This window comes from Euwallacea fornicatus, chromosome 10, assembly GCF_040115645.1.
Source record: "Euwallacea fornicatus isolate EFF26 chromosome 10, ASM4011564v1, whole genome shotgun sequence".
Classification (NCBI taxonomy): domain Eukaryota; kingdom Metazoa; phylum Arthropoda; class Insecta; order Coleoptera; family Curculionidae; genus Euwallacea; species Euwallacea fornicatus.
Window position 1 is genome coordinate 506,470 of NC_089550.1, and position 21,369 is coordinate 527,838.

Below are 21,369 nucleotides of genomic sequence, written 5' to 3' on the forward strand. Positions count from 1 at the left end.
GATGCATGGCATGGGGATAATGCCTGCCTCCGAGTTACATACAGATCAAGTATTCTTACGGATAAAACTCTCAAAGGAGAAATCGAAGAGGAGCGAGAAATGAGAAATTAGCGCCAACACTCGTTCCAATGAAGGCGTGACGTCTTTTTGATTCTGACCAGATTCAAATGTAAGTGGATCGTGTTAACGAGTAGCCCTGGAAAACTAACCTAAATCTGTAGATTTTTCGTCCTTGGACATTACGTCCTGTGTAAGAAATATAGTCTGCGCATTTGCCGTGGAAATGCAAGCCGGCCCTGAGTTGTCTCAATCTTCTCTTTCAAAATGTCCCGACGATTCTTTCTACAGTGTCCAAGGCTTTACGGCAGCATGCGTTAGCTCTCAGGAACCTCATAATCATTAATTCCAAGTTAATCGCGAAAATTTGCAGATACAGTGCAACGTAACTCCCTCGGACATGGGTATCGAAATGAAAGGGACTTGTGCATATTTGAGGGCTGTGGACCATCTACGGGTTAATTAAGATCAGCAAATCACGATTAGTTAACCAAACAAAAGCCTCTGCTAGGCATCAGTTTCTTTGCATACGTGATGGATGGCCCATAAACGACCAATATCAACCCAAGTACGAACAGGTCGAGGTTGAATCACTAATCAAAAGGGGGAAGGAAAAATGGTAGATTTTTTTTCAACGACCGCCACAACTGAGACATGAGCTGAAACGTAGACGAATGGGGGGGGGGGGGGGGGGATGTACCTCCAAACTCGTAGTTAGTACTGAGCACTGAAACATCGCTTATGAATCGTTTGAGGAGTTTTCAGAAAGCTCAGCGACTGTTTCTGACCAAATCTAGTCCCGATAGAAAGGTCGCCGTTCCCTTGTAGTGCTGCCTAATTAAATTATTTAACCCTTGCAGGGTTGGTCATTTCCGCATCTGACGGTTTTAAGATTTCGTCTTTTGTAGCAATTTATTAGTCGTACGTTGGCACGACTTCACTACGAACGAAGCCCTCTGAATCGAATTTGGAATCATCGGCGGAAGCATCCTTACGATCCTCAGAGGCGAGAAAGCCTGTTCCAAGATTGTTCAATCTTGTTGGATCGGTGGCCTCGGCCACATCCGATTTATGTATCAATATTGATGTTGCACAGGCGAACAATAAAGTTCGACGGAAGAGAGGTCTCTTTACGTTGGTACATAAAAAATAATGGTAATTACCGAAATGAAATCGACGAACGACTGAACGCAAAAATGGCAATATAAATGGAAGGGCTCCAATGGGAGCCGAAAGTGCTTATAAAATATGCAAGGGGATTGATACCGAGAAATCAAGCGAGAAACTGCGTTGGACCACACGTCACATCGTAAAACACAAATTGACTAGTCGATTTTGTCGATGATCAAAGTAGTGATATATTTTACAAATATCATAATCTTGGCACTTTTGGAGAAATGACCAAGGTCTAAGTGGGATTATTCATAATCTACGGAAAAAGCGATGTATTAATCATCAATTACGGTATGCGACAAAATACCGCGATGACGCGGGGTCGGTGAGGTGGGAGGATCGGAAGTCGCTTAAGTATTGTCGATCACTTGGAGTGCATCAGAATCTACCTGATAGAGTTTGAATTTTTTTTTACACCCCCATAGAAAATCGCAGGCGATAAGACTGATTACTGGAGCCGCCAGGCATTGAACTCTACGTACCTTTTATTATTCTATCTTCTGGAGGGAAGCGATGTGATTAAGGTCGAAATTATTGTTGGGTACAAGACTTATCTGAAGACTCGAAAACAGGAAAAAAAAACAAATGAAAACACGCAACATTAATAGTTTTATTGCTTCTTGAAGGCCTCGAGTAAAATTTTATGGGGATAAACGTCAGGTTGCCGCAATACCTTTAAATTACTTTTTCACTCTTCGGAAAGAACTTTTCGGTAACTTTTGTTTTGACTATCGATCCGCAATCTCGTAAAAACGCCTTCATAATCCATTTTAAAACGTCACATAAAAGAAACTGGAGGTTCTGGCCACCACGCGGCGGACAAAAGGCCTCTTCGGAGTAAACTAGGCTGACAACAATCGAGCTTGCGGTCCAAAGCCGCAGCTCAAAACGAGGATTTCACCAAAAACTAAATACAATTTACAACTCTTCGGAAAGGTGAAAAATGATAAATAATGACACGGTCTACTTGCCAAATTCGAAATTAAACAAAGATCAGACGTCGAAATGGCCCTAAACTCGAAAAGTTACACGAATGAAGAAATGTTCACCTCGTTGCGAAGCAATCAAATTTCCGTTCTATACGGGCTGTGACGAACGATAGAGGTCGATAACCGGGTTTGGGCAGATTGTGGTTCACGTGAAGAATGGTAATGTTTAAATGGGAATTGATTATCAATCGACCGAATTCAAAATTCCCTTTGACACGGTCGCGACGTCCGCTAGAGTCAGTTACAGAATTTTTGATTGTAATTCGCATTGAGGTCGTTCATCAATTATCAATATCCAGAGGAAATTGCCAGAAGAACTTTCGAGAGGCGCAAGAGATTTATCTTCTTCTGTCCGGTTGCGGGAAGGTTTCACACGGAATTAAGGTCACTGAAGAGGAAGCGTACATTCATTAAAATCTTCCAAAAAGACTGTCGACAAATCAACGATCGGTACCTAACATTGTATACCATATGTTGTTCAAACGAAGTATGACAGGAGAAATCCGCAAATGCAAACTGACCGTAATGTTGTGAATGGTTACATCGTACCATTTAACGAAAAGCGAAAAAATGGCGACCATTGTTCGGTACCACGGATCCTACGAAAATTATCCTCAAGACATAATTACCGATAGGCGTTTTGATTACGTGCCCTTAAAAAGGCCAAATCAGCTGTTAAGAAATACTGCGTCACTTGCGGATAATGTATTACTCGTCGCGTACGAATGGCACTCCTAAATACATTTCTCAATGGTAAAAAGGACTGAGCGGAGAAAAATTTTTCCGTGACTTCTTCGCTTTTATGGACTGCACTAAGGCTTTCGACACTAATGCACGTAGTGAAAACGCTCATAATTATAATAAATGAAAATGCACATTGCGAAATTTAAATTGAAAATGACCTCTTCTACGGCTTTACGGTACCTACCTAATAAGGAAATGATTATCTCAAATAGGGATACAGCTAGAGACGCAGCTTAAAAATTTGATTTCGGTTTATTTATTTCAACGATGGGGGAAGATCAGACTATAAACGTATACGGGCCGATAATGAGGTAGTGATGTCTCGTGGGATCGAGAGCCTCGTCAATTTGATAATATAATCGCCGAGAACTTGCATGTGCTGATGGCAGACGTTTTCGGTAATGCACCGGGGGGGTGCACAATTTAAATTGCGACACCTAGTTAGGAAACGGACGCTAAACGGAGCGTTTTAAACGGTTTGTCCGTGACGGAATGTGTGAAAAGTGAAATGACGCACCTTCAAAAGGCAGCAATAACTTTTTCTGAAATCTCTAAAACCGATCTTAGGGCTTCTTTGATAAAAAAAAAAAAAAAAAAAATTCACCTTTCTGTCGCGGACCTGCGCAACGCGGCACTAAGGAAAGCCGACGGAACCGTTTCGACCGTTTCCAGGTTTAACTTTTCCGGATTGGTCTCCAGTTGGGAGCTGGTCCTGACTGGAACGAACGTCTGAGATCGCAACTGCCGGATCTCCGACCGTCTACGGCAATTCCTTGGACTTACAATTGAACATTCGCACCGTTTACTGCGCCGCGCTCCGCTCGCGAGATCATCGTTACCGGACCGACTTCGCCGCTTGGACTTTCGTCCGGGAGTAATTACGTCATCAAGGAGGGAATACACGAATCGCCGGGTTGTGATAAGCGCGTCAGAAGGTAGCTGTGAGCTAATTAATAAGTACCGGATCATAATATTTCATGTATTATAATGAGCGAGCGAGACACTCCCCGTAAAACGCCCTCTTCAAATTCACATTACGTATCAATTAAATAAACCAAGTACGCGACATATTTAAATATAATGGAGGCTGACCTTAGGCGCATTATACAACGTGAGCACACAAAATACTATCCAATGCGCGATTCGGTTACACAATTACAGAATAAATGGATTACACATATAGGGCGGAACATTTAATTAACTGGCATAAATTCTTCGCCAGAAAAGCCAATCGTTTGCTATCTAAATGAAAAATTGCGGGATCTCCCCAAGAATTTTTACTCTTTAATTGGGAGGCAAAAACCACCAACAATTTTTTAAATACGAATATATCCATTGTGACAGCTCTTGAGATAACGCATAAAAGAATTCATGAAAATCATTACCGACCTACGTCCGCGGACCGCATGAAGGCCTTAATGACGTTGAAATCAATTTTCGTCGTTATCGATCGCGGCGATTTTAATACGAATTGTCAACGGAAAAATTACGCTCAAGTATCTCGGTAAACGCTTGAGGAAGGTCGGGCTAGACAAGGCAAGGCGTTTTGGAGGTGCCTCGGCAACGGCCCCAGTTATACGTTCCATCCTGCGTATTAACGGACGCTTCGACGTTGATTCACTATTTGTGATTGCTAGGTGATGAGGCTTCATCATCGTCCAGTAAGCTTACGGGATGCGAGCGACTTCCTTGGAACGAGGGCGGATGTCACAAGCTCGTGTCTCACGTGTGCGAAATTTGCGTTCGCTTCTTGGGCACATTTTGGCTTTCTGCGGGTAAATTTATTCAATAAATTTTTCCCATCAATAAGAGTAATTAATATCGCTCGATGTATAACCGAACAGCCCCATAGTACAACATGCCTCCGGCAACTACTAGTTTAATTTTTGATCAGCTAATCCAATTAAGGGTCTTATGCATCATCGATTTTTCCTACTAATTAACAGTTAACTCATTAGCCCGAAACTCGATAGGGTATGAGTAACAGGTACCAAATTGCCGCTAATATAACACGTTGGCATATTTTCAACACCCTGCGACGTGCATTCTCCGTGCAATACCTTCAACAACACGTAAAGCACACCATCAGCATCCGACGCAGACATAGTCAACACGAATAATAAAAGCACATTTAGGCTATTTCATTATTGGTTTGCACCTGGTTCTGTTCCTCTCGACAACTAAAAGAACCAAAAGAATGATGGTCAAGAACCGCGGAACGCCGGCCCGTTCAAGGCTTCTTCTTTCTTCTTTTGTTGTTGTCGAAGGTATGTTTCAAACGAGTTTCATGAAGGCACTCTCTAATATTTTATACGGTAGAGATGATGGCTCTGATTTTTTAAAACGTAACCTGGCCGCCGATGTTTCTCGGTATGTCCTTCGTTGGTCCCAGGTTCTTCGCTCGTTCGATCGGTGCCGTTGCTTTGTGCAAAATATATGGTACCATACGGCTAGCTGCTATCTTCGCCAAAGATCGAGTTTAGATAAGGATTTTGTTATTCTACGTTTATTTATGTAAAATGGACGGCTCTGTGGAGGTTTACTACATGCTGGCTACATATAGGGAGATAGAGAGAAATGAGTGTTGGGAACCTGTTTCACTTCTTTTGTTTCCGACGATCACGGTTCAATTCATAGCGAAAAAGGCAGGAGTTGTTGTTATGACTATTTTACCTTAAACTGCTCCATTAGCACAATGCACACGCGAAGCGTCGATAGATGATCGACAACCGGAGACAACTAACCGTCCTAAATAGAAAACGAATTTCCATTGCGATTAGGGTTTTTTTGCTGATAATAATTGTTATCTTTAAAGAATAAAGGGAAATTCGATATAAAATAACCGAGGGGCTTGCTTTGTTCGCTTGATAAATTATCAAATTGGGTGACAAATACTATTGTCATGTATACAGCTTTGTTCGATTTTCTTGCGATAAGATTGCACAAATTAGAACAAAAAAAAACAGTTTTGCAAACAAACGGTCGCACGTCGAAATTTGAAATAAAATTGTTTATACATGTACCTGAAGCACATTAAGACGTTTCATACTCTTTTGGAACTAAGTTATGTTCCGGCAACTTCCCGTTGGTAACTTCAAAGTGGACGTTTCAGCGTTAATGATGTTCCGTTCAAAGGCCTAGATGTGTTAATGGAAATGCGGACGTTCTGAGGATGTTGACGCGAGACCCGAAATGGGCTAAAGTGATAGTTCCTCATTACTCCCAAACTTTCCGGAATTTTGAAAATGTTCCTCAAACGCATTCCCACGTTTTACGAAGAACTCAGGCAGGTGCAATTTTCGGTACAATTTCAAATAGATCGCTAATTAGTCATACGTTTAACCTTTGATTAGATTAGAATTATTAGATCCCATATTGGGATCGATACTATAAAGTAAAGTAAGGTGTGTTAGATGACTAATTCCGCGTATTGCCAGAATTTGAAGCTCGTCACGTAGGGCTCCACGCCGGACTGGAAATAGTTCGGAAATTATGGCGAACTCTTTTTTTTTTATAGAGACAGATACTCAGTTTAATTTTGAATGGGAATGGACCTCGCCAGTTCAGTAAGTCAAGACTCTGCTTAGCCAAAATCTATCCACCGCTACTTTGGACCTCTATTAATCACGTTCGCCATACGTATACGTACGTGTACTTATTTTCGCTTCACCTATTCGATAATATTATTTTCATTTCGCATGCATTACAATCGCCGTTTTATGCACGCTGCGGCGTGCGGTAAAATTTAAATATCAGAGTTTCCAGTGCGTACTCATTTACTGAGGTAAAGACAAAGATATCAACAAATCCCTGAAAGGAGAAATCAATACTTTTGTATGCGTTAAAGCCATCTGAACAGCAACTCCATGAAACGGAATTTTCCTGGGGATCTGATGTTATTTTGAAATGGACCCCAATTCCAACATTAAAGAAGGAGATACCATGATTTTTATCATTCGTATTGAAAGGAAACACTGCCTGGGACATTTGGACGTAGGTCTTTCATTTATCTTTCTTCAGAGGTCAATGTTCACGCTTGAGCGACTTTCTCATGTTATATGTCACAAAGGCCAGTCCCGTTGTCAATTATAGAGCTTTAAAAAAATTCCCACATTCAGATGCTTATATAATTCCCTAGTGACGCTTATGTATTTTGAATCACCACAATCAATATTACGAGTTAATACAAAGGAAAAACCTAAAGATAATGGGGCAGCCTAAGACCTAAACGGAGTTAATTTGACTTCTTCCATGAAAACGTAACGATACCAATGGATCCATCCAATTGCCGCATTTTTGTCACGCAGATCAATTTACTTCAATTTGTTAAATGGAAGTTACATTCTGGTAAAACTCTGCACTAAGCAAAATACCTTCTATCATGTAGCGGAAAACGGAGGTCTGCGATAAAATTTCGATAAGTTTCTAGTTGTTGTGATGCCTTTCAAATTTAACGTGATTTTCATACTACACCGATTTTGCGCCTCGCGATCTCATGAACGTGAACGTTGTGAGTAATTAGGGACGTCTGAAACGAAAATATCAATTTTTGACAACTTTTTTGATCCTAGCATATAGCCCATTTGCAGGCCACATTCACAAACGAAGCGAAACTGGAAGGAGACATGCCGGATCGAGGAAGGACTGGAAGGACAACCAACACCGCCCCCTCGCAACCCTGATTATCGACAATAAAAAATCGAGCGTAACAACGTGAGCCTTCACCGACCTTAATGATGCGTCCAGTGGGTCAGTTCTGGTCGGTGAAGGAAGAAAGCGAGGAAAAGGTTTTTTGGTGGTTAACTGCCGTAAGATGGTAATTAGTTTCTTGATTGAACCATACGGAAGGGGTGGACAATTTGGTCAAACGGTCTATATTTGTAGATTCTCCAAAGGAGACCGGAGTTGAAAAAATGGAAAGTTACGGGCCAATAGCTCCATTTTGCTAAGTCTGCCACTTTTTGCATAAACAATGTAAATTACATTTTGATGTCGGATGAGGATTGAAGAATGCCTTAACGTGCATTTCCGAAGATTTGGAAATGATGTGTGTCGAAATTGTTGCTTTATTCTCAACTCTCTTCGAGGAGGTTGTTTGAGTGAAGACTGCTCCTTTCATCGCGTGCTCTTGAAATTGAGTTACGGGCTTGGAGACAAAACGTCGGACAATTACCCCACCGCCAAAAAAGATGTACCTTTCAGGTACTTCGACGTTACTCCGACCGTCATTACCAATACCGCGCACATTCACACTCACATCACTCTAGAGCAATACATAATCAATATTCTATTCTCACGTCATTTCGCAGCGACGCACAGTAAATGTGATTTTTTTTTTAGTCACTTGCCAGTAAATTGCAAATAACCTTAACGAATAATGATCCGAAGCAAAAAATTGGCAATTGCAGACAAATGCTATATAATGAACTTGCACACTGTTATGTAATGTTATTACGTACAGTTAGCAGCTGATTCACACTGAATGTCTTGGTATTTCCACAACAACCACGTTTGTTGTTTCACAATTTCGGAATACGGACAAAACAAACGTCATCCCTGGAGATTGGCAGAATTGAAATTTCAACAAGTTTATGATGAAACAGCAATAGGGCATGGAAAGAGCACCGTACACGACTCTAAAGTAAGACATGTTTCTTCGCCATCCGAAATTACTGACCTCCCCTGCGGCTCGGTCACAAACTTTTGTCTCGCTTGTAACATGGTTCTTACTACTTTCGTAATATAATACGCTATTATGCGTTTTAACGAACCATTCTTCGACTCGACCCGATTTCGAATAGCCTCAATATGAATTTTATCAAACAATTGTTTACAAAAAATTTCTTTAGAAAATTTGAAAATTATGCGCCTCTTGTTCCCATGCACTTCCATTCAATTACTTTTTCTAATGAAAAATTTAACGTATCTGAGACTTGAATTTGAGGTAACGCTCGATTTTCTTAGAAAGTCAGCAGTTTTTCTCCAAGTTAAGATCACAGTGCAACCGGCTGTTTGATGTGTAATTCAATTAATCAAAGAGCTCTTATATCCCTCAAACTCGCAACAAACTACGCATTCATGGCACTTCTTAGCACAGAAACCCAGATACCACTGCACAATAAAGTATTATCTCATTTGTATCTCCTTCATGTTATTCCAGGTGCCATTCATATCATTTATGCAATCCAATTATTGCGATTTCGCTATGCAGATTAGACCTTATATTTATCACACCGTTATTGTCAATACATCAGTGTTGCAAGGAACTATAATTATTATAATTTTGATATTTAGTGTCATTGAGTTACTTTAAATGCATTAAAACTTGCTAGTTGGAGTACGTTTATCGTACTCATTGTCTCCATTCGACTGCATTCGGCAAAGGGGGTTAGTGCAGTGACAAACGTTAAGTTGTTTTAGTTTATAGAATATGCAATTTACACTTGTAGGAGACATTTTTAAATACTTCACGATGTGGAGTTCGTTGTAGCTGCCGAGAGCTGAAGTTTGACCAACGGGTTTCAGTGAAAGTGTGCACCTCGATGGTACTTCGGATCGCACCAATTAAGGCGACGCAATTGGTTCCGAAATGTGTTCTATGTGCTCGTTTCGAGAATAATTACATTTACGTTACACTCAGAAGGGAAAATTCTGTATTGAACTGCGACCGAACGACTTACGATCCACGTCAAACGAAAATGTTGCATTTTCTAACGGTGTATCTTTACTGCGTGAGCATGGAAATCCGCCCATCGTGTGCTGACGCGGTGATTGCTGTTAACTTTTCAATACTGGTGAATTCGAACTTAAAATGCTAGATGCGGAACTTCGACAACACCACATGAACGGGAAAATATTGAGGGAAATCGGCAAGGAGATCATTTTTGAAACAAAGCGCTTGGCTGCTTGGAACTGGAAACTACAGGATGTGTGGAGCAAAACGAAACGAACCGAGTATACAAAATGAGGCGCGTTCTAGTAGGTATTTGCCGAATCTCTAACTTTACCGATGGGGGACAGCAAGGTGACACCCTGACTGGCGCGGTGACGCTAAGTCCTACAGCATTTAAGTGCGGAGATGTGCGGGCCGAAAGCAACTAATTGAGGTGATCGAAAATTTAAACGTGAAATGGACACAATATTGGAAAATTGGACGGTGCGAGAACGATTTTCGGTCAGTTTCCAACGACTCTTCTCTACGAAGCTTTTTAATTGACGGCAATAAGACTTTTCGCACGCATCAATCCTACAACCCCACAAAAACAGGACAATCATTCAGGCCAAATCACAGCTGAACTCAAACAAAACGCTTGGCAACATGTGGGGTTCAAATGGAAATAAATGCGAAAATCGATACAAACCCCAATCCCCATTCATGACTCCCAGTCTTGGAGCCAGAGGACTGCACCGCTATCCAACTGTATTTAAATTACCCCTCGAGGAATGAACAAACGGACAAATTCAATCAAGAGTTTCGTCCAATTTTGTTTGCCCTTTTTTCCAACATCTGGAGGACAAAGAATAATAACGAACTAAGAAAGGTGGATTATAATAAACGGTGGAACGTCGTCCACCATCATGAGAAACAATTTCCTGTTATCCCCTGAACTAATCGAAATAACATTCCACGACCGTACGGGAAAAAATGAAAATAATCATTGTCTGTTTTACAAGAACACAAAACTTGTTTAAAACGTACCTACAAGAACACAAAAGAACTCCGATCCTCGCCGGCCACATTCGCTTCTCTTGACCACTGGCCTCTAAAGCGGGCAGCGCGGACAAAGTCCTGTGTTAGTAATGGTTAGTAAAATGGCCTAACCGCGATTAATGTTAGTTTGTGGGGTGGTGCGATCTACTAACTCACCGGAGGAGATTGGATGTGGCGTTTGAAATATCCTTCTAAAGCCATTTTTTCGCGTTTGTAACTAAAGGGTTTCGTCACCCGCCACTAAACGAGAATATCACAGAAACATCACTAGTAAACATTGCACATTGAACTTCATAGGGATATCCTTGTTGCGTTAGTGAGCACTAAGAGGGTTCGATCTTCGTCGAGAAGAAGCATTCACTTTGTTCACTCCCGTCACGTCCGTGTAAAAATATACTTGTAAGTAATGCAATCAACGATATCACAGATAGTTTGGACTTGAAGAGAACTCTATTACAAAGAGCAACACGAGAGCACGTATGTATCCTGTGTGTATGAAATAATCCCCTTTGCAACCTAACTACATGTTGTCGGGGTCCTCCGAGCGGGATATTTCCTACCCATTCTTCGGGCACCGGCCGAATCGTGAGCAACGATTTTTTGTTCGGAGTACAACACTCATGTTTCACGAAGCGGTTCGGAACTGTTCGGTTGTTCGGCACAAGAACTCCGCTTAACACTCGTTCCGTTCGAGAGCCCGAACGCGACTGACGACTTTTCAACTTTCAACGCTCGATCAGATAAATTCCCGAGCCAGGTATGGGTTTCGAACGGCTCTTGCTCCTCGCTTTGCCACTTTTACATGCCTAAATAATTTGTAAACATTCGTCTCTAACCAGAGTGCTTTTTGGCCATTTTTCGGTTCGTTTTGGAGTCAAAAAATAAAAATGTCTTTGTTGGTTTTCCGCCCTTTTTCCTAGAAGCGCAATTTCGGCTGTAAGTGTTGACACATTCCAGACGACTTTCGTTTTAAACCTGCATAGTTCGGAGCAAGGACAGGTTTTATCGTGGGTCTGGTTCTGCGGTTTAATATTTCACTGGTGAGCTATGAGAGAAAATGCTGAGGGTCATTTTTCCGCGTAATGACACGTAGCGTGAATATGACGGGCCAGCTCGAACAAATTTCGATCGGACGCATGGAACGTCGACTTCTCACAGTCGGGCAGAGTGCGGAAACGTACTGAGTAGATGCAAACATGCCCGTCGTATGCACGTATAATACTTAGGTATTCGTCTCATGCTTTATTGTTATCCATGTGACCATGCTTCGGGAGCGCGCGACATATAATTCAGTTATGCAATTTGCCGGGATGCGAAAGGGGCGAAAAAATCAGCGTGTAAAAGTATGCAGAACTGAATAGACACTACAGAAAACCCAGCTGTCGTCAGACATCCCTGCAAGATTACTCCCGCATATCCGACCGGCGAGGAACGTCCGAACGCACTGTTTAGACCAACGTCCGGCTCCCACGTCCGAGCGTGCGCGATGAACACGGAACTTCCACAGTTTCACTCGGCGGAATTGCTCAACCACTGACGTGAGCAATGTGCAACAAAATTCAAAAATGCGTACGTGGAGACGATCTAGTTTTCGCGACCGATTTTCGGACGGGGTCCGGAAGAAATTCATGGGAGTGCGATACAAAACGGGAATTCGTCGATCGTCAAACTCCAAGGAGGAACTGCAACGGGAGAGATTTTCAGGTATAGTTCGCCTTCGGGTTTCCTCCTCTTCGAATTGCTGGGAACACTGCAAATTTCGATGGTGGCCAGAGAGTTCGCACTCTGATCGCAATCCCCGAATCAGAGTGGGGAAATCGCTTATTGAAACGATGCGAAAGTAACGTAATTGGCGAGCTTACGACGTCGATCATAAACGCATCCGAGAAGTTGAACCGATAAAAAAAATTTCGAAAATAAACAAGTCTTGTTTATAAAGATTATTGTGGAGCTGCCGGTTCAATCCCGCAAAATATAAAGATCATTAAGGCATCGCCGGCGTTCGAACGGGTTCTAAGCACGCTATCGCCGTACCAAACTTTGAAAATTGTCGAGGAGCGAAACGATCCGCATTGAACTCGATTCGATTTTCGTTGAAACAATAAAGAACGCCCAAAAACAGTCAATTATGCAACAACACAAACATTAACAAATCCGTATCTAAACTGCAAAATAATTCGTTTCTTCACCGATTTTTCCCCCGCGCCGCCGTTCGAGACACGCCTTAACGTGCTCGCAGCTCAGTATTTTGACTTTTAAATTTGCCTATTGCGTTCTAAACCTTTCTTAATTTCCCTAACTATCCGAATACCAAGAACTGGCTGCATATCGAGCCTACCCGGGCACGCTGTATTTTTAGAAAGGCCACGAATCCTAAACAAACAAAACCATCATATTTGACGCATCACCCGAAGCTCTTCAAGACGTGACGAAACCCAAAAACCTCCGATGTTTGAGCTTACGTAAGTTAAGGCAAAATTGCATAAATATTTGAAAAAGAACCACCCGGTGCGATTGCCTGTCACCACGAACCACTACCCTCGACGATGACAGGAACTACCTCGGAACAGGCACCGAAACAATGGGATATCTATTCGGAAACCGCAAATAAAGATTTGTGGTGAAGACTAAAGACCCTCATTAAACCCGAGCTCTATTAAAGGAGCTGGAGGAATGTGTCGTGCCTTCGTAGAAAGGACCTCAAGCCAACGCGAATAGTTTTATTTTGTTAATGAGGCTCGTTGGGAAACTCACTTTTGATGCCGAGAGGACGTTTTACCGTTTCGAGACGGACGCGTTCCGAAAGTTCAAAAATCGAGGGGGGACAGTGCCGGAATCGATCCTGCACTTGCGGGTTCTGGACGAAACGACGTTTCGAGTGCCATAATTTGGGAATATAATAGTTTAATTGTGCGATCAAGCTGCCGCACGTTTTGATACATGTTTCGGTCGGACATTACATTCCCTTGCCAAATTATTCAACTTTACTCAACCCGCCCCCATTTTGGAACGTCCGTTCGGGAATTTTTACCTCGACGTTTAGGAAAATTAATTTAACGCATTATCGAAATCGGCACTACGTCCGGGCAGTGCGACGATATCGCCACAGCATCGGCTGGACGTAATAATTCGGTAGGAAAGATCAGATTTAAAAATCGATCCCGTGGTAACTCAATAATTGAAGTTGTTTCGTATATGTGACTTTTTAATATTTAATATATGTATGGATGGCCGAAAATGCCGCAACGTTCATCATAAATTGATGAAACGCGCCCTGGATTTATTTTAACGCCGATCCAGTACGGTAAAGTTGATAAAAAAAAAATAATAATAAAAAAAAAAATGGGAAAGTCTCAGGCGGCTCTCGCCCGCTCGCTCCCAGAGGGAGCGAGCGGTCGAACCGATTCGCTGGTTCTGGACATCCCCAGTGCCCTCCACTGGATCCTCACTTCGCGGTGTTGTCAATTTGCGTGCGTTCGATCCGCACCTTAATTTCACCCACCCTATGGCAGACATTTTCGATTTCTTTTGCGTCGTAATGATTTTTCGGGCGATTTGGGGCCCCGGCGCCCCCGAACGCCTTGCTAGTTAAATTTGCGCAAACCACAATTTCGTGCTGATTTAAATTCGAACCAATAGAAAATATTTTATTACAATTTTATTATACGTATTCCCAACTTCGTGTATTTGCCAGAAGCGCAGTGTAATAATTGGAGAATGTGTAATTAAGCTGAACCCAGTCGGATATGTAAAACACGCATGTAAATTCTAAATATACCTTTTGCCCGGTCATAATGCAATATTGATTAATGCGCGTAGATGAGGAACAAGATGCATAAAAAGAACCTCATGGGAAATAGATCACGTCAGTGCTGGTAATCGAATTGAGTGACCAATCAACTCCGATAGACGCATGCACGTGGTGGAAAAGTAACTTCCTGTAGTAAATTACTCTAATTCGTTGCATGTGGCCAAAACTCGGCCGAAAAAGTGCCAAAACGCACACATTCACTGAACTCATTTTTAACTCTGTCCAGGCATAGACATTAAATGAGACGTAAAAATCACGAAAGTGTAACTAATCTATATCATCACTGTTACTTAAATGAATGCTGCAACATTTCCACGATTTACGCAACACAGTGTAGGTAATTAATCGTAACAGCCAGAAGCGAATCGTTAAAACACATAAGTAGTACTTTTACTCTTTTGATAGGTACTCATATTTTCAATATAATAACGTATTATTTGCACACGATTTGGTTTGAAGCAATTATTGCATTATCACGCAGCAATCGACAATGGCTTTATGGGGCTCTTTCATTGAGCCAAGTCAAGAGAAAATTTATTGTGCCACATTTCCCTTCAACATTTTCGAATATTTGTCGTAATTGTTTTCTTCAAAACCCGCGACGTGCCCCGAACGTTTCCCAGGGATATCACCGTGATGTGGAAATCAATGATCGATGCAGACGACTCGGCCTGTAAATTTCGTCAGCTGAAAAATCTAAATACAAAGTCTTGCAGTGGAAACTGAAGATTTCAAGAGTCTAAGTTCAAACAAAGTTTCACAAATACCCTCGAGGAGGAGGCAAAAAGCAATTAAATTTCCCCGGAAACGATAAAAGTATCCCCTTACAAAGTAAGAGATCCGCAGTAATGTGCAGAAGCATGAAAAATGGCCCACATAGAGAGAAATATAAAAATTTAATAACTGCAATATAACACATTTTAGTGGCTGTAAGAATTTTGCTGAGACAACTTTACAAAGGGAGACCGTTAACAATGAAGAAATAAATGATCCTATATTTTTTATTGTGCTTTCTTGGAGCACGTATGTTGTTAGAGGAAAATGGGTACCAGATGCCGGAGAAATTGTCTGGAAATTTGCTGGAATCAAAGTTGAGATATGACCTCGTTGGAACAATTTATTCAAAAACGGGCTCAGAAGTCGAAGGAACACTGTGATAAAACGAGCGATTCTGCTTATTAAGGTATCGGGGGAGGGAGGGGGTGTCGGTATGGAAAATGGACGCGTGGACGAAATCGTGGAATTGATTAATTAGAGGAATTGCATTTGTGTGGGATAAATCGTTAAGGCGACGGGCCGAGCTGATAAAATAACGGCGATTTAAGAACGGCGATAAATATCTCAATAGCGGATCTAGGAAAAATGGTTGCACTCAACTAACCGAAAATAGAACCCATCCTGAAACGTGTTATATGCCCCCTGATCACGAAACCTGAGCCACTCTGTGGCCATTCCGGGAATTTTGGGAATGTTCGGCTATTAATGTCTCACGTTCATAAGAACGTACTTTTTCCTGCTTGACGTATACAGGGTGTTCCCTAACTACGTGTAAAAAACTTAAAGGCGTAATCCTCGACTGATTTTGAGTCAAAAATGTCTAATAAACATATGTCCGCAAATGCCTTGTTTCCAAGATACAGGGTGTTGAAACGTGACAAGAGAGGTTTTATTTCCAAAATGACTCAATTTGGGTGTTTGAATTTTAGAACAGACAATTCCGGGTTTTCTTCAATATGTCTTAAGATTTCTTCCTCCACTTCTGGTGTTCGACGTGTTATTGGCTTTCCTCCTCCTGGAGTTTTCATAAGAGATCCTGTATCACAAAGACGTTGAAAGAGGTTTGGTGGTTGGGAGCTTGGTGGTTTGGAAACCTTTCCATGTAAATGCGCCTCGCTGCCAAACACTTACCATCAGCAAGGCCGTAAACGAAAACCATATTGGCCATTTCTTGATTAGTGTAATGAGGCATTTGGAAAATTTTCAAAACTGAGGTATAATCTGATTTTTGGGACACAGAACTGAATTCTTTCACTTTAGAGAGTAAAACACCAAAATAACACTGACTATCTTGTTTATGGTAGTGAAAGTAGCAAAAAAACTAACAATAAACAAGTTAGTAAATACCACCAAACCTTTAGAAACCTTTAAAACCTTTTTCAACGTCTTTCAGTCAACACCCTGTATCTTGGAGACAAGGAATTTGCAGACATATGTATATTTTTGACTCAAAATCAGTCGAGGATTACGCCTTTAAATTTTTTACACGTAGTTAGGAAACACCCCGTATGTGGGAACTGCCCAGGACTTGTGAGCACTTTTTCCAGCTGATTTTTCGGCGAGAGATTTCTTCGGCCCCCGAATCGGGCGAAAGATGCTTCGAAATTTTCAGGATTTTTTTCTTAGATGAAATTCTTACGATCCTGCGTCGACGTTATGCAAATATCGCAACTTTCCTGTTAATTTCGACAACGGTCATGAATATTCGAGTTAAAATTCCCATGCACACAATTACTCGCCTCGGAGGATTTGAAATAAACGCGTGGGCAGATACCGTTGGGCAATACCTCTGAGCTGGTCCATGCGTTTCACCAAACGAATCGAACGTATTTGTTCTTCTTACAAAATACTCCTTCTGTACTGCTGAAAGATTTGCCTTTGCAATTACGTCGCGAAATCCAGTTAATGCCCCGCATTTCGGCGCGGACGTCCGGGAATTTTTAAACAAACAGTTTCCAGAACGACGGATAGGTGGCGGAAATAACTGCCTTCAACGCTGGCCACCGCGACCGCCAGATTTAAACAAGCTTGTTTTTTTTTCTGTTTGACTTTGAGAGGATTTCGCACAATTTGTGTGTTCGACGTCTTTGGAACGCGGGGCGGACGGGGGGCGTCCGGCGAATACGCGCCGCCATCCGTATATTGGCCGCTGTGAGTAGGAAAACGAATACATATTTAACGCCAAAAATAAATTGCTCAGTACTGAACATTGAAGTGTTTTTTTTTTTAATCAAATGAAAACGGCTAGATTTAGATATAGACAATTGAATTTAAAGTAGTAGTTGTTTTCGGCGTTAAATATGTATTCGTTGAAAAAATAGGGGGTCCCTACTTACAAAATTTGATTTTTTTACCACTCTTGAATGATAATTTCGGACTCTCTTTTCGAACACCCTGCATGAAAAAACTTGGTTTAGCTCACTGGTCCCGGGACTGTAAAGCATTTTGTGCGACACCGCAATCACTTGGCCATTTTCGAACGACTAGAAAATGCATTTATGGCTGAATTTTTTTTTGGAAAGTTCTAAATATATCGAAAACCGGAAAAATTAGGTACAGAACACTATGCACGGACAATACTCATGATGTTCCAGAGAATCGAAATTTGTCACAATATATAGGGCGTTCCTCTAAAAATAAGCTTCCGGTACGACCGGAAGTGTTGAAACGTTTTTAATCAATAGATCACCTCCCCTTTAGCATGACGCCCAAGTTTCAACTTTTCCTAGTCACAGTCGCCAAGGCGCGGCTAGTGGCCCGTACTCGTTGGACACCCTGTATTTGTAGACATTCGATTATTCAATAGAGCGGACTTTAATTTTTTATCGCTACCCAACGAGCTCCATGGAAACAGTGGTGTTTATTAAATTTTGTATTGAACGGACCGAATTTTTTTTTTTTTTTTATTTATTTATTTTTTTTTAAATAAAGCGCCTTCGTTTCATTCCTCGTTCGCAAAAATGCGAATACTGCCAGACTTAATTATTATGAAAGGTGTTTCCAAAAACTCGTGCAACAAAACAAACCGCATTATAAAATATAGCACTACCCTGTTTGCCCAACTCCGCCTAACTCTAAGCCAAGGGAGCATTTGTGTTAGTATTTCCCATTGTTAAGTTTAGTGCAAAACTATATTAGTATAATGAACGCCAGAGTGCCAGTTCGAGATTATTTAAATAACTCATGTATTATTTATAGTGGTGTCTGTATTTAAATAAAATTTGCTGAGTTTCTCAAAGTGAAAAAAAAATCAAATTGCGTTTGTCGTCGGATCCGTGAAAACGGTCGAAACATCCCGACTCGCACGTCGCATTCGACTAGAAAAAAGAAAAATTAATTATTTTTGCGTTTGTTTTCTCGAGGGGCAGAGCCGGAGGATTCTTACGTTCCACGCGGTTTCGGCGGGGTCCCCGTCAATTCTGCCAGCGAACTGTCAGCTTAACCGAAACGCCTTTAGAGCGAAAGTTTCGGGCCTTTCGAGCTATCCGAAACCGAACTAGCCACGCCAGGGCGCAGAAAAATGTCGGGATCTACTTATTAAGAGACTTTTGGGCAACTTCCAACGATTTAAGGGAGGATTCGCGAATCGCAATCGGCTCACCAACTCGAGTAGGGCCTTTTCCTCTCTTCTAACTCTTCGAATTTCTCGGGCAACAATAGACGTTTCCTCGATGATAATCGAAAATGTTGAAAATCCATTTACAAATGTTATTGACCGTACTGCCGGCGAGGCAGCGAAGGACTCTGGACATTTGGTTATCAAAGTGAGTAAGCTAGTTTTGCAAGGAAAGCGGCAGCTTAGACCAGAACAAAGGAAAAGCAAGGCTCGCATTTAACGCTTTAGTGCCGCTAACGTATGGTTCCTCTCCGAGCTGCAATAGGTGAAATGTAAGGGAGTCAAAGTGTCTTTCTATTTTCCACTTTCCTAGCAGCAGGCACCTGCAGAGAGAAGCGGGGCGCGATTGGCGACAGTCAAAACCGCAGAGGAGTTTCACGTGCCACCTCCATTGTCATTAGGTGCGTCTCACTAGAGCGGAAATATGAATTTCTCCCTACCGATCTCCTGGTTTTCCTTGCGACATATTAGGGAGGTGCGTAAAAAATATCCAAGTCGAGTGTCCGCTCGTCCTCCTCTTCATCCATCAAATAAGGGCACGTGGGGCAAATTCGCGGACGGCGACCGCGCGGGACGCAAATCTGGAGGTCCACGAATACGTCCCGCACGCGTAGCGTGGGACGCGAACAAATCGACAAATCGCAGGAACGTCGGTGCTGCCACTTTAACGACAATTCCTCGTTTTCCTGAATTCTGCTTAATCACTTATTTCCAGCTCCGTTCAGTGCATCGTAAAACCTTAACTGCCTATTTGCTCATACCCCGCCGATGAATAGTAGTTTTACGTAAAAAGTGCGGTCTTTCATTCGACCAAGCCAGGTAGCAAGAAACGGATAATATGCACTTCATATTAATTATTTAGAGAACGCATTGTGTTTAGGTCTACTTTGTAACAATTTGTAACTTTCAGCAGGAAAAAACCGCAATAATACGAATGAATGAGTGCTAGGTGAGAACCGACTGTTTCTTCAGAACACCTTGAATACAGTGTTGCGCAAATCTAATTTACTGTCCGTATTATTTCAGCATTAATAAAATTAAATTGCAAGTTATGCGTATAAAACGAAATTGAATACCGGAGCAGCAGAGGATAATAAATGTGTCGAACACTGTGTCTTACATGATTACGGCTGATAGGTAGTTCTTGTAATGCAATGCCGCATTGTTGCATTCCTAGAAAATTGATTCAGTACATTACAAGCACACGTACCACCCAAGTTCATTATGTGCGTTCCCATAACTTCAGATAACCCAAAACTAATCTAAAGTTTAAGAAAATGAGCTGTCAGACGAAACAATAAGGGATCTAGTAAATTAATAATAAATAAGTTTCCCTTCACACTATCGTCAGCGTTATTATTCAATTTGAGATAATAGTTTATGGTATCTGTATCATGTTTTTGTGGCCGTCGACGTGTATCACACACAATAACAAAGTTTTAATTAACAATTTACAAAACAATTTGTTGTCTTAAGGAGATTAGGCGCGAGAGGCCGAGGTGTGAAATTGAAACGGACCCTTAGGAATGGTCGCCTTATCGAGTCTTCCTTGGGAGCGCGCAACCAGGAAGCGAAATTTAAAATTCAAATCTTCACAAATTACAGTGAACGGTAACTACCCATAAATAGAGCATATCTTGCCCAGAAGTTTCAAATGGTATCGATTTCATTAGCGAACTGTAAATAATTGTTTCGTTATCTCATCTCTCCGAAGACGTTATGTTGCAGCTTAGACCTACTAATTTTCGAGATACGTATCGTGTTAATATCGATATCCCGACAGGTCTAAATGGAATTGGTTTGATATCAGCGTGAAACGATCGATAAATTGAATACTCAGTTTTTTTGACGCTGCTACGTAACAATAACTTACGTTAATTTGACGTTTTCCCTAATAGAAATTGGATTAGGAACGATGATACTTGTGGAAGGTCCTTAGTGAGACATTTCGAAATTTGCCCGTGCTTCGCGTGCCGCGGCCCGTCAACCCTTCGCGGCGATTTTCGTCCCTACGCTCGAAAATCGATTTGGATTTAAAAAAAAAAAAAAAAACCCTAATATCATTGTTACAGATAACAGGAATAGCAGTAACTGGCATCAACGGCGGTGTTGTTTCAAAATGCCAGCTCTGAATGAAGGAAACTGGTCAACATCCAGGCGGACACTAAAATGCTTTTAAAACATCGAATTTCGGTGGAGGATAATTGATTATGCCGATCAACGAATCGGAAAAATCAAATTCTCGTTTGGAGCGTCAAACCAAATATCGTTTGGTCAAATAATAACAGTTTTCTGCCTCGGCATCGGATTTTATTATTTTCAATGGGAAAGCCGTATTTTTGCCGTGGTGCATCTGCTGTTTTTTTGATAAAGCGAATATATGTTTAATTGGCATAGATTTTATTACTAAAAGCTTTGTCACAAAGGCGATAAAGTTAAATTGGAGACCAAAAGGGAATGGAGAGGATTCGCTCAACATTATTCCGCATCG

At 41.5% G+C, this 21,369-nt stretch overlaps 1 protein-coding gene across 5 annotated transcripts in view; it reads right to left on the reverse strand.

Moving 5' to 3' along the window:
• The window catches only part of Ephrin (ephrin), a 321,509-nt gene that overhangs the window by 65,308 nt on the left and 234,832 nt on the right, over positions 1–21,369 (reverse strand). The window contains exon 1 of one of the 5 annotated variants that reach the window (XM_066286411.1): positions 10,831–11,395. The exons of 2 other annotated variants lie outside the window; for them this stretch is intronic. In XM_066286411.1, the coding sequence (XP_066142508.1) occupies positions 10,831–10,875 (45 nt within the window). In that variant the 5' untranslated portion in view covers positions 10,876–11,395. Of the gene's footprint in view, positions 1–5,636; positions 5,725–10,662; positions 10,792–10,830; positions 11,396–21,369 lie in introns of those variants that run through there. 2 more of the 5 variants (XM_066286414.1, XM_066286412.1) reach the window with 2 other exon arrangements.